At 37.6% G+C, this 14,580-nt stretch overlaps 1 protein-coding gene across 2 annotated transcripts; it reads left to right on the top strand.

Moving 5' to 3' along the window:
- Positions 1 to 1,729: 1,729 nt before the first annotated feature.
- Positions 1,730 to 14,143, top strand: tlcd3bb (TLC domain containing 3Bb). 2 transcript variants are annotated; one of them, XM_048170999.1, is made up of 7 exons: positions 1,730 to 2,323; positions 4,005 to 4,204; positions 4,968 to 5,051; positions 5,406 to 5,628; positions 5,744 to 5,839; positions 10,182 to 10,291; positions 10,830 to 14,143. In XM_048170999.1, the coding sequence occupies exons 2-7, from the start codon at positions 4,080 to 4,082 to the stop codon at positions 11,044 to 11,046; spliced, it is 855 nt and encodes a 284-aa protein (XP_048026956.1). In that variant the 5' UTR covers positions 1,730 to 2,323; positions 4,005 to 4,079; the 3' UTR covers positions 11,047 to 14,143. The 2 variants fall into 2 exon arrangements, with proteins under 2 accessions (XP_048026956.1, XP_048026955.1); XM_048170998.1 differs by lacking the exon at positions 1,730 to 2,323 and adding an exon at positions 2,333 to 2,883.
- The last annotated feature ends 437 nt before the right edge of the window (positions 14,144 to 14,580 follow it).

The raw sequence follows: 14,580 nt of genomic DNA, 5'->3' as shown, positions 1-14,580 counted from the left end.
GGGTTAAAATCGCAATTGGTCTTCTTGGTTATATCAATTTGCATAGTGAACTGTGTGAATTGTTTTATATTTGACAATTTATAGCCACCTTTTCCAATTGCTTTTATTTTTAAGTGTTAATGTTAAAATTGCCATAATTTCTGTATTTTAGATTTAACATTTTCATGAGAACTTCATAAGAAAAATATTAATTTAAACTTATTTGGTATTTAAGTGTGTGTGTGTGTGTGTATACTATATTATCATTTTACATTAACATTTTATAGAAAAATGTTGTTTCCAAACAGAGACAGTTTATTTTTACTATAGTCATTCATGTTTATAGCAACCTCTTCCAATTTTTTTTATTTCAAGTCTTGAAATTTAGAATTTTTTAAATTTGACATTAATTCTCTATTTTAGACACTTTTTCATAAGACCTTAAAAGCTGCAGTTTGTAAGTTTTGCCTCTTTGTCGCCATCTCTGTTTGAAACCTGCAATTGCAGTTATTTGTGGAATTATCATCTTTACGTGCCTCAGCACGGATGAATCTAATGTTTGCTGTCAGTCACCGCACCGTTGTAGATACTGTACTTCAGAATCACTGGTCAGACTTAAAGATGTAGAATCTAAGTAAGAATTTTCACCGGAAAATGTCATCTGAACAAGTAAGTAACACAATTCTTTGCCACTTTAGTTCTGACCAACTGAGGGGAAAAAAGCATTACAATAAATTGTGCTGTTAATGGTGATTAAATCTAACGATTGCTTAGATCACATCAAACCATGCAAATTAATATTATTGTTATACTTTGTTCTCAAATTGATAATGTTAACAACAACAACAGCATTGCATGACTGTATTTAGTATGTATTATCTTTCCTTTCCATCTCCAGTTGTCACTGATGATTGTCATTTGGACCTTTCTGGATTTCAATCCGCCATCAAAATAAGTTTTATTATTCCAGCTGCTGTGAGAAAAGGCTGTAAATGATCCGCTGTCCTTACATATAGCCTACCAGCTGCGACTCCTTTATGTAAACAGACGTGACGTAATGATGCAAAGACGAACGGCTGCGTGCTCGAATTTCCCGCGGAAACCTACCAGTACCGATTTTATTATCAAACATTATTACAAGCTCACCGTTGTGAATCGGGCTAAGGTAAGGAGATAGTTTTGAAAACTGGCGGGTTATGTACTTGCTCAAATTGATTTTGGATCATTTTTAACCAAAAAAAAAAAAAAGTTACAGACTGCAGCTTTAAATTCGTTTGCCATTTCATTATTTTTATATACGACAATCGCTGTCCGTATACTGCTGTCAGTATCATCACACCAAACATTATACAGAAAAAAATTAGATGTAGACATAAAACACTTGAGAATTTTAATATTTAATATCAAATCCAAGGCTATAGTGAGAAATATCATCACCGTGTCAATATCCACACCATTAACACTTTCTTCCAAACTACATTTAAATTCAGATCTTTATTCTGGGACATATGATTAATGATTTAACACAGAATGGAAGAAGTTACACTTTTTAATATTCCAAGTGCCCCTAAAACTGACATATGTTGACTGTATAACGTTGCATGATATAAAAACACAAATGCTTCCATTAGTATGGTTACAGTTTTGGATACATTTCGACTCGAGGGATCGCTACTGACGTTTTTATTCGTTTTTCCCCACGGAATTGTCTGAATCCTCTAACAAACAATTAACAGATCCCACATGCGTTCTCATTTTGTTCTCCGGAGGGACGAACTCTCCGTTCCGCTCATTGTTTTTGTCACAACAAGCGCGTGAAATCCGCACCTCAGATGGTCTCCACTGACCTACATAACAACAGCGTATGGGTGGAAAGGTCGACACTAGAGCAAGCATCGGAGTCCTGTACGGTTCGGGAAGTTATTGATCAGGAGCCGGTTGATTTATTTGGGTAATGTAAGCAGTGCAGATGGTGATGGACGCGCGCGCTGCAGCAGTGCTGCCATCGCACTGCTGTCCTCTGAGTGATCGATAATGTAGCAGAACATCAGGCAGGAGAACGGACTTTATCTAACCACTTCGGAGGAGTCTCGGTCTAAGCCGCATTTCAGAGGCTAAAACAACATCTCACAGGAACTGAACCGAGACATTCAAGCGACGTCGGGAGATTTCTGTGAGCTGGGGACTGAACAAAAACAGCAATCGCATCTTTGAACAACGGAGCTCCCACTCCACATTTATTCACCCCAAAGACACTACAGATATACGCCAAAAACCATGTCAGTAGATAAAACATGCTTTGTTTCCACGGGGACGCGAGGGTCGACAGGCCGCTGACCGTCACGTATGTTCATCCTCTCGCTTCATTCATTTTGTCATTCAGAGCATGTCGCGTAATATGATTGTTAGTTCGGCAGCAGAGATGGGCAATCACGGCCTATTCCAGTGCGAGCGAGCGACTGTTTTTATCCGTTATGTCACGCAAATACACGAGCATTGTCTTCCATCAGCCAATAACGTGTCATTTCGAGAGAGGAACGCCGATATAGACGTTTGTCACTAAGTAATGTTTTGACTAAAAGGGTGGTCGACCATTTTGTATGTAGATTGAGTCAACGTGCTGTTACTTTTCTTAAACCTCCGTTTTTTTTTGTGATTGCATGATAGCGCATTGCGCATTTTTGTCTGTATCTCAGCTGGGATCCACGTGCTTTTATATCAGCTGATTTACGAACTAGTCATAAATGATAAATGCTCCTCTAAAATAATGTTAATGTTAAAGCTGCTTGAATGAAGAGGGCTGTGGAGAAGCATGCAGGGGATGGATGGCCAAATGCGTTTGGGATGAGGATGAGGATGATGTTGGGATGCAGGTTCCATCCTTTGTTTTGGACAACAATAGGGGTCTGTCAAAACACTTCAGTCATCACGTGTTTTCTGGAGCATTTATGACATTTTACACGTTCCTTTCCCTTTAATTACTGTGTTTTAAATGTATTATAATTATTTATAATATTAATATTTTAAAAATGTATGATAATATTGCATCATATTAATAATATTATTGCATCATAGCATTGCTTTTAAAAGATTCTATATAATTATGTATAAATATTATAATTAATGTTAATAATTGAGTGATATTAACTTATAATTAATTTGTTTTCAACAATTATATTATAATTATATTCTATATAATTATGTAAAAATATAATTATTAATGTTTTGATATTAACTTAATACATTTATAAATATGTAATAATACACTGTATTTTGTTTCTATTAATTTTTAATAAATATATATATATGTAATATGCATAATATATTCTATAAAATATTTATAATTTAGTTATAAATATAATTCATTAATATTTTTCATATTAACTTAATATACACTGTATGTGTATAAATATTTTTCTGCTTAAATAGTTAAATTTACAAAAACACTACATTATTTATTTTCTACTTTACTGTAACTATTCAACATATTTTTTATTATTGTTAATACAGTATGCCTCAAATAAAACAGTTTGAAGAGTAGAAGTCTGCACTCTCACATGTCAATTATCATGGGTACTTCATATGTATGTAATGAATTTAATATTCATTGTTAAAGTATATTAATATGTTCTATTTAAAATGTATCGAATGTGTACTTTGAGTGTTCACTAACCGTCATCATTAAACATTCACATTAGATTGCATTATATTAATACAGGGCAAAAAAATGCAGGATATTATTGACTCTGAACGTTAGTTCTGCCGATGACATGTGACTTGGTTTGCATGTGTTATACTTATGTTGCTAGTGACTGGACACATGTGGTACCATATAGGGCGTACATAATAACTTGGTTTATGCAACACAATTCAGTCTCAAGAGAATCCATTTTCCCCTCCTTGTTTGAGATGAGAGCTGTTCTTTATAGTAACTATTTCCATTTGAAACGCTTCTTTGAAAATGTTGCTTTAGTCATTTGTTAGTTTGTTTATTCATAACCTTTCCTCGCTGCGTTTTGTTACAGAAGGGGGAGCCGGACGGGAGATCTGCGGAGGGCTTTTTTGAACACAGTATTATCAGACTTCACCTACGAGGGACCATGTTGTCCATCTTAGCGGCGGGGTCTGTGTTCTTCCCGGGCCTTTTCCTGTTGTCCAAGCACTGTCTCAAATCCATCCCTGGACTGCGGTGGAGTGAGGGCGATGCCGTCATCGTTTCAGCCAGGTAAAAACTTGCACTTGCAGGTTAAAGGGGATCTATTATGCCCTTTTTGGGCTCTACTAGAATAGTTTTCATGCTTAAATGTTCAAAAAAACACAATATATTTTCCACATATTCTCCACTGTTGCAGCTCCTCTCTTCCCAGTCTGTCAGTAACGCTCTCTTTAGTTCCTGTCTCTATGAAGCCCCTCCTTCTGAAAAGCACAATGTGCTCTGATTGGTTGGCTGGATCAGTGTGTTGTGATTGGTCAACCACTTTAAGCGTGTTTGGGAAATGTCCCGCCCCTTACCATAATTGAAAGTTTCAACACACTACTAACTAACTCAACCAGGACACTTTATTTTGCATATGCCTTGGGTGGGAATTATTTAAATGAGGGATATTGTGACGTGTTTGTTCCCGGAAGAAAAATCAAGACTACAATGGAGGTGTTTCAGGGAAAGCTTTATAAATTATAAAGCTTGGAAGAGCCAGGATATTTTTTAATATATCTCTGATTGTGTTCGTCTGAAAGAAGATAGTCATAGGGTGATTTAAATCATGGGATAATTTTCATTTTTGTGTGAACTATCCCTTTAAACAGCTTATGTTTGGCCTTAAGTAGTTAGTAACGTTTCTAATGTTTTGCAACCAAACAGTCTTTGGATAGATAAAAAGACTGTCAATGAGACATTGTCATATCAGCCTCCACTGAACAATAGGGAGAAACGTGACAACAGACAGAAGAGTACTAGCTGTACTTACTTGTTTTGTTTTATTTTCAAGGTTGGTGTCATCCATCCAAGCTATTATGGCTTCTACGGCTGGTTACATCATCTCCTCATCCTGTCAGGACATCATTGAGGACCAGTAGGTGCAACAGTCATCACTTTTTGGGGGCATAAAGTCAATTTATATCAATTCTTAATCAGAACAGAAGTCGTTTTGGCGCACTTTGATCCTAATGACAAGATGTAATAAGAATCTATTGATTTGTCGATGTATTTGTTGGTCAGTTTAAAAAGCATAAAAGCTATACGCAATTATGAGTGTGTATTTGTGCAGTGAGATTTAACCATAAACCTTGGGATTCAACTAAATGTGTACCAGCCTTTAGTGTGCTGAAATTATGACTAACATGGTCTGGCCCTTTACCGAGTTATAAACTAATGTTTTTCCCTGACCTGTTCTCAGTCCATCTGTCTCTGTGTTTTTCTTTCTCAGACACTGGCTGACCTGCTCCTACATATGGTTTGCTGTGCCGTACTTTGTGTATGACATCTACGCCATGTTCATGTGTTACTGGCACAAGCTCCAGGTCAAAGGGCACGAGGTGGACAACGGCTCCAAATCCAAGGCTACGGCAGTCAGAGGCTATCTCCGGCGAGAGTTCCTCATGATCTTACATCACGTTGTCATGGTCACCGCGTGCTTCCCTATCTCTGTGGTAATTGTCATCGCGGAGGCGATGTTTTAAAGAACCAGAATCTCTAATAATAGCATTCAACTCAAGAGAATCTGTTCATGTTCAGACTCGCTCTTTCTCTCACGTTCACTTCCAGTTCTGGAGGCAGGGAAAGGGCGATTACTTCCAGGGTGTCATGTTCCTGGCTGAACTCAGCACACCGTCCGTCTGTCTGGGCAAAATCCTCATCCAGGTATATTCATTATTGATTAGATGAGTGCTGCTTTCTTCACGCTGTGGTATTCTTACCCTGATTCATCATCCTCTGCTTTAGTCTTAACAGTGTGTGTACAACATTAAGCACAACTTCAGTTATGTGGTACTTTAATACATTATTCATAGTAAAGTGTATTTACAGAAGTGCTGACTGCACATATGCAAGTCTGGCCTGAACCCTGACAGAGTAGAAATAAATGCAAATGCAATTATTGGAAAGGAAACGCACACTGAAAGTGAAAGCTCACTCAAAATTATTTATTAAAATCATTTACTCACCCTAATGTTGTTCCAAATATGTCCCTTGTGAAAGAGAAATGTGCTTAATTGTATTGAATATGCTCTTGTAGAGTACTTCAAGTCTTAAAAGTATATATTTAAAAAAAACAACTGTACTTTCAGACAAACTTTAATGGCCCGTTAGCACCGCACAAACTTTCCCCAGGAACTAGGAACTTTGAGGTGGTACTCAGTGTGTTTCGACCGCAAGAAACTAGGGTCTAAATAAAGTTTGGGGTAAAAATTTCCCCCTCAGAAAGTCCCTGCTCACGAGGTAGTACTTTTTCAAAGTTCAGGAACTTTCGGGGATGGGGACTTTGGCCTGTGTCACCAGACTTAATCTTGATAGTACTTTAGACTGATATGGAAACACAGACAGCAACAGGTCTGAGGGGGGGAAAAATTCCTGGGACAAATTCTTCCGGGTAATTTTGGTGGAAACGAGGCTTAAGTTGGCTTGAGAAATCCGGACCAGAAAGTTTGAAGAAGTTTTAAAATCTTGAAGTTTGAAGGTTTTCAGTTTGAAGTATGAAGTAGTTTAACAAGTTTGACAATACAGTCTATCAGAAAAACAGATAGATAGATAGATAGATAGATAGATAGATAGATAGAAATGGTCAGATTAGATAGATGCCATGTTGTTAACATAATTTAGTACATTGCTAACATGTTGCTAGCATTATTCAGCACGTGGCTAGTATGTTGTTAACATTATTAGCACGTTTTACATGTTTCTAGCATGTTATTAGCATGATTAGTATGTTTGCATGATTCAGCAGTTTAACATGATTAGCACATTGCTAGCATGATCAGCATGTTACTAACAAGATTTAACATTGTGTTAGCATGCTGTTAACATGAATAGCACATTGTTAGTATGATTAGCATGTTGTTAGCATGATTTAACATGTTGTTAATATGATTAGCATGTTGCTAACATGATTAGCATGTTGCTTTCATGAATTAGCATGATTTACCATGTTACTAGCATGATTTAGCATATTTCTAGCATTTTGTTAGCACGATTTTGCATTTTGCTAGCATGAAAAGTACTTGTTTCTGCAGTGTGTTATTTGATATTACATTTAAAGTTGAAGTATCTGTCTTAAATGTACTAAAATGCAACTTCATCATTACAAATGTGTAATTACAAATATATTTAAATACTTGACATACAAGTGTCAATAGAAATGACAAAGTATATTTTATATTACCATTAAATGTATGTCAGTGCATTCAGCAGTACTTTAATCATATTTCTAAGACAACAGAAGTAAATATGAAATGACATATAAAGATGTACTTTAGTCCTACTTAAGTGGGTGAAAAAGCACCTCGAGTTCAACTAATTTAATTGTAAATAACATGCAATTAAGTGTTCAAAAACATTACATTCAGTATATTCTTTAAGTATATTTTTCCATAATACTGTAGGTACTTGTTTTAAAAGTATGCTAAAGTGCACTTCTTTTCACAAGGGTGACATTATTACTTCCACATAATATTTTTCATATTTTTCAAAATATCTTATTTTGTGTTTCTCATAAAGAAAAAGAAAAAAAGGGGTTGGGGGTTGTATAAACTCTTCCTTTAATACTTTTTTAATAGGTTGGTGTTTTAGAAATGAACATGTCAAGATAGATTAAGATATGCATTCCTTATTCTTCTTCTCCAGTCACCCTCTCAGAGCCTCATCTATAGCCGCATGGCCACAGCTGCCTCTGAATATAGCTCCCTGAATTTAGATGAGATTTAACACTTGATATGATGTCTAGCTCTCTACCCCGTCCACCCCTCCTCCCGGCCTCCAGTATATGGAATAACACAGTTTAGCTTGGTACTGAGCCAGGTGACAGGATGTGTATTTACTGCTGAGTGTACGGAATAAGTGTGTATCAATTACATACTACAAATCTAACATTAAGTTATCTTAAAGGTGAAGTATGCTATTTATCTGTCATTAACAGCAGCAAGTGGAAATGGAAAATAATGATAGTTTCCTAACAAGTTTCCAAAAACACTCCTACCATCCATTGCCCTCTGTCTGTCTTTGTCTGGCAGTCCCACCTCATACTGTCTGTCTGTATAGAGGGAATGCACGTGACGTCACCGTCGACCGTTAAGACTGTGGTCACGCCTGCTAAGTGGCAAAAGACTGAGCGGCAGCATTGGTTTTCAGCATGAATGCTGTGAAAAACACAAAAAAACACATCCAAAACAAAAAAAGAGCTTTGCGACTGACTGTACAAATAAATACAGATTTGTTTTATGTATTTCCCTGGCATCAAATCTGGCACATATAAATGTCAGGAAACACGACTCCTGGCTGCATGTCAATATTCATGGATTAGGTTTATTTGAAAAGTTGTAAGAAATGCATTCAATTCCAACCTTTAGTGTAATTTGTTAGTTTTACTCATGTTTTCGCAGTTTCCCCTATTAAATCCAGTCACGCAGCAGGTTCTTTTGCCACTCAGTCCAACTGAGGGAGCGCTTTTTCAGCGGGAAAGTGACGTCGAAGCATACCCTCTATTGCCAAAAGTATTGGGGACACCCCTCCAAATCATTGAATTCAGGTGTTCCAATCACTTCCATGGCCACAGGTGTATAAAATCAAGCACCTAGTTATGCAGACTGCTTCTACAAACATTTGTGAAAGAATGGGTCGCTCTCAGGAGCTCAATGAATTCAAGCGTGGTACTGTGATAGGTTGCCACCTGTGCAATAAGTCCATTCCTGAAATTTCCTCACTACTAAATATTCCACGGTCAACTGTTAGTGTTATCATAACAAAGTGCAAGCAATTGGGAACAACAACAACAACTCAGCTATGAAGTGGTAGACCACGTAAAATCACAGAGCGGGGTCAGCGCATGCTGAGGTGCACAGAAGTCACTAACTTTCTGCAGAGTCAATAGCTACAAACTTCCAAACTTCCTGTGGCCTTCAGATTAGTTCAAGAACAGTGCGTAGAGAGCTTCATGGAATGGGTTTACATGACCAAGCCTTACATCACCAAGTGCAATGCAAAGCATCGAATGCAGTGGTGTAAAGCATACCGCCACTGGACTCTAGAGCAGTGGAGACGTGTTCTCTGGAGTGACGAATCGCGCTTCTCTGTCTGGCAATCTGATGGACGAGTCTGGGTTTGGCGGTTGCCAGGAGAAAAGTACTTGCCTGACTGGACTGTGCTGAGTGTAAAGTTTGGTGGAGGGGGGAGTATGGTGTGGGGTTGTTTTTCAGGGGTTGGGCTTGAACCCTTAGTTCCAGTGAAAGGAACTCTTAATGCTTCAGCATACCAAGACATTTTGAACAATTTCATGCTCCCAACTTTGTGGGAACAGTTTGGGGATGGCCTCTTCCTGTTCCAGCATGACTGCACACCAGTGCACAAAGCAAGGTACATAAAGACATGGATGAGTGAGGTTGGTGTGGAGGAACTTGACTGGCCTGCACAGAGTCCTGACCTCAAACCGATAGAACACCTTTGGGATGAATTCGAGCGGAGACTGTGAGCCAGGCCTTCTCGCCAACATCACTGCCTGACCTCATAAATGCGCTTCTCACAAAATTGCACTCCTAAACCTTGTGGAAAGCCTTTCCAGAAGAGTTGAAGCTGTTATAGCTGCAAAGGGTGGGCCAACTCTATATTAAACTCCACGGATTAAGAATGAGATGTCATTAAAGTTCATGTGCATGTAAAGGCAGGCGTCCCAAAACTTTTGGCAATGTAGTGTATCTATCTGTCTGTCTGTCTCTGTCTATCTATATCTCATCTCATCACTGTGATTAAATAGATGGAAAATATGAAATGGAAAATATGACTAAATGCCAAGGGTTCAAAAAAGTAGCAAGTCTTAGGGGAAAAAAAATAAAATGTAGGATATGACCTTTTTATTCTCAAGAGTTTGCAGTGGTGCATTTCATAATCACTCAAACATTAAACACTAAAACACTTTTTCTTCTCAGTTTTCCTTCTTTTATCAAGTTGCATTACTTACTCTCTCTATTTGTCTTTCTCTTTCTTTCTTACTCTTAAGTACAAGCAACAGCACACACTTCTTCACAAAGTGAATGGAGCTGTTATGCTGATCACTTTCTTCCTCTGTCGAGTCCTTCTCTTCCCCTATCTCTACTACGTTTATGGAAGGTATGTCTCTTTTTTTAAAAGTTCTTTAACTTTTAAAGGAATAGTTCTCACAAAAATGAGAATTCTATCATTATTTAGTCACCCCAAGTTTTTCCAAACCGAAATATTGTTTTGGTAACACTTTACAATAAGGTCCCATTAGGCAACATTAGTTACCATTAACTAATAATGAGCGATACATCAGTTCAAGTTAAATGATGTAGTTAACTAATGTTAACAAAAGGAACCTTATAGTAAAGTCTTACCGTTATTTTTGTTCAATGGAATGTTTTTTTTTTTTTTTTTTTTTTTAAATCCTGTAGCTCTTTGTTTTACACTGAAAAATAACAGCATATGGGTTTGGATGAACATGAGGGTGAGTAAATAATTACAGAATTATTATTATTATTGTTTGTTTGCCAGAACTATTCCATTAACTTTCTTTCCTTTCCTCACTCCCGCTCTGAGGTGACAATAATGCAAAAAACGTTTATTGGGAGAAACATACTCTTTTAGCTCTTAAAATGATAAAATTTTCTGTCCATTTCCTCTTTTCCAGGTACGCCTCTATTCCCTTCTACCGGGTTCCTTTTGAGGTGCCCTGGCAGTGTAATCTCGGAGCAGCTCTCCTCATGGCCCCGCAGCTCTACTGGTTCTCCCTGATCTGCAGGGGGGCACTGCGCCTGTTTACCGGCCGATCCTCGCGCTCCCGCAAACCGACGGCTCCGGTCAAGCCCGATTTCGAAGGACATGAGCCAATGACTCAGTCGGCCTAATGGATACAGTACACAGATGGTGGGTCGGGACACACCCGCAATGTCTCACTGAGGGGAGGAGCTTATGCAAATGAGACTAAGCTAAGAAGAAAGGGGATTGGATGAACACAATGATGAAGTGACAGAGCAGAAGGGCAGGTTGCCAAGGAAGTACAAGAGTGATTAAAGAGGTACTGAAATAGACTAGACGCCCTGTAATGCATTACAGAACAGCATTATGTTTAGTTACAGGGCTTGTGTACTGTATATAAGACATGCTTTAGTAGATCATGGGAAGCTATGGCGAAAAAAAATCAGTGGAAGTGTCTACTCAACGGCCAGATGTGCGTCACATCACAACTGAGGCAATAAGTGCAAATTTTATGCGAGAACATTTCTGAACCAAGAGAAGCACTTTTTGTTTGAGGCACTTTGAAGGGGTCGTGGAATGTCAAACTGAGGTCTCGTGCCCGAGGTCTGTTCTTTGCATATATTATTGTAGTGTTGCAGATGCATCATTCATAGAAAAGTCCTTGACTATTATATTTAGCACTGGTCTACAATGAGTAACCCAAGCTTTAATGTCTCTAGAGAGTTCGGTCGAAAGGCCTCTTGTTCGGTTTAAAGGGACAGTTCACCCAAAAATGAACATTTATTTTATTAGTGAAACACAAATTTGAGGTGTTAGGCAGAATGTCTGAGCTGCTCTTTTCCATACAGTGATTTATTCTGTTCCAAAATGGGAAAAACTACCGTCCAAAAGTTTGAGGTCAATACGATTAGAAAAAAAAAAAAAAAGAAATGAATACTTTTATTGAGCAAGGACTCAAACTTTCAAGAAATGTCAAACTTTTGAACAATAGTGTAAGTATATTCAAATATTTAAGGCAGATATGATAAGACAATAATTATTTTCATGATATGGCTGATATAATTAGGGGTCAAGCACCGAAGTAATAATTGGCGTTCTTCTTCTTCTTATTATTATTCTGTTTCCATTCCTTCTGCTCTTGAACCGTCTGTGGGAAAGTTATGTAATTTGGAACACTGATAGAGGACTGGCCCAACATTAACTACACCAATTTTGGAGTCTCTAACTCAGTCCCTCTAGCGCCACCAACTGTCCAAAATTTCAATCATGTTTAGGCGAATAACCGTTAAAGCTAGAGATGAAATTACGCTTATGATGTTATTTTCCGTCATAAAATTTTCCTGTCATTTTGAATTTTGCAACAAACCTACTTTTTCGAATTTTCACCAGAATTAAACCACATAATCTTCAGACCACGCTGACAAAAAGTTATAGATTCATGAAACATGAAACTCGCAAACAAATTTTACGTAGCGTTCGCAAAAATATATCTCCACACTGCTTTATCTTATTCACACCAAACTTGGTATATGTCACCACAAGCATAATCTGAGGCTACATGCTGCATTTCGGCACAGCGCCACTTAGTGGTTCAGAGATGCCGGCGACATGCCGATATCCAATTTTATATCCACATCGACATATTTGTAATAAAATACTATATTTTACGAATGCATTATCGTATCATTGCGAAACTCGGTATGGGTCATCAGCGCGATGCCCTGAAGGAGCCTGAGAAGTTTCAAGCCTAGTGGTAAAATCATCTTAAAATGTCATTACTTGCTTGTTAATGCAGCTGACGCTCCCAGCCATGTTAGCATGGCCTATCATGCTCTTTATGGCTCTTTGTAGCTATATTTCTATGCTGTTTTTTTTTTTTTTTTAATAAAAAATGAAATGCTAAAGACTAAAATCAACCTTTTTAAATGTAAAAATCAATTCACAACCTTATAATATACGGCATGAAAAATGGATATACATTTTGTTCCTAAACTATCATATGGCTTCAGAAGAGCATAAATCACTGTCCGTTTGGATGGAAAACAGAAGATTTTTTACCTAATATCTACTTTTGTGTTCTGCAGAAGAAAGAAGCATGATTTTGGAACAACAATAAATGGCTCATTTTCATTTTTGGTGAACTATTCCTCAACCAGAGCTGATCAAATGAAAGAGAAACCCATCAAATGTAATTAAACCCTGTCTGTCAGAGAAAGAGGCAGCTCAGGGTTTGGGAATGTATACATGTTCAGAAAACAAGCGTTACACGTAAAGAAAAGTAGCTACCTTGAATGTTTTCCGTTTCGACCTGTGATCCACTGTAAGGTGGCTTTAAATGCATTTTCCCAGGAAATTGTTGAACGTTTGTAGTTAGCTTTACAATGTCCCTAGTATAACCTCTTTAAACAAAGACCCAAGTCCTGAAACCCTGCATATGTTGTTAAAGGACATGATCAAATATATATTAAGCTGCCTTATCCCTGTGGAAACTCTGACAACCTTATTCCTGATATTTTTCTCTTTACTTTTGGCCAGATGTGAGTTTCCTCCAAACAAATGTGATACTTTACATAGTCAATGTGAAATTTATTTGCACTTTATTCATTTTGTTGTCTTCAAAGCCATTTTGTTCGTCTCACAGGTAAATGTTCCTAATTTATTGTGTTTTTTGGAAGGTATTTTGATTCCTTTTTAGCCTGTCAGTCTCAGGTTTTTGTTTGTTAATGGGTCACTCGAGCTATCTAATCTCTGTCTAGTCATAAATCAAGGATTCATTTGCAGATGAATTTGGCCCAGTATGTTTTATTTAATAACACAGCATTCAAGCGCTTGCAAGTTCAACCCGTACCACTTATCAAACAGAAATGAATGACGTTGCAAAGTATCTGCCACAAGACCTGTTTCTGAAGCTTACTTATACTTAAAATGACTGAATGCTGATTGAAATTTATATAATGAAAAGAAAAAAAAACATACAGGTGCAAAATGTCTATTGCGCTGAATTGGGTATATGACTTTGCATGTGTATATTCCATCTTTGTCCCTTGTGAACCCTCTATAATGTACCAGTTCAACGTGCACCAATATCCAAACTATTTAATCCTAGTGAACTGCAACGACTGCTTTTGATGGTTTTCTTTGAGAGCATCTATGTTTTGATTGGTTTAACTTCTGTTGTTTTTTTCCATATGTAAACCTGTTTAACCTGTTAACATGAGTACAAATGAAAGCACTGTTGTGATTCAATCTCATTGCAGAAATATACTCTTGTCTCATATGCCGCATGTTATAAACGTCGGTTCTCCTGGTCCGTTTGTGAACGTGCTGTAGGGGGTTTAACCGAGACCTTCGATTAATGTTGAGTGTGAGTCTCAATATCTGCCATCATGACCTCTGCAGAATTAAATTAATCTGGAATTAAAACCAGCTTAAATGGAGTCAAAAAGGACAGATCAGGATTTTCACATCAAATGTCCTCTTAATTTGAGAGCCTGTGCCAGACGGGTGATGCTTTGAGTCCAGACGACGCAATTCAGGCTAACAGGCCACAAAAAGATACAGCAGCTTATGTTTAACCTTTTCTCCTTTCACAGAATCAGTTGCGCACTGAATACAAAGTCTGGGAGGTTTCAACACCGGATGTGGTTGTTTGTAATTACTAGATAGGGTTTTTTAAAACTCAT

Source organism: Megalobrama amblycephala, linkage group LG20 (genome assembly GCF_018812025.1).
Source record: "Megalobrama amblycephala isolate DHTTF-2021 linkage group LG20, ASM1881202v1, whole genome shotgun sequence".
Taxonomy (NCBI): domain Eukaryota; kingdom Metazoa; phylum Chordata; class Actinopteri; order Cypriniformes; family Xenocyprididae; genus Megalobrama; species Megalobrama amblycephala.
This window is presented reverse-complemented; position numbering and strand designations above follow the sequence as displayed.

What these genes read in the sequence shown, in the direction of transcription:
- tlcd3bb (XM_048170998.1), top strand. Translation starts at nt 2,770, where the DNA reads ATGAAGAGGGCTGTGGAGAAGCATGCAGGGGATGGATGGCCAAATGCG. An exon ending in TGTTTTGGACAACAATAGGG is followed by an intron (nt 2,884 to 4,004) that starts GTCTGTCAAAAC and finishes GTTTTGTTACAG; the next exon opens with AAGGGGGAGCCGGACGGGAG. An exon ending in CGTGCTTCCCTATCTCTGTG is followed by an intron (nt 5,629 to 5,743) that starts GTAATTGTCATC and finishes GTTCACTTCCAG; the next exon opens with TTCTGGAGGCAGGGAAAGGG.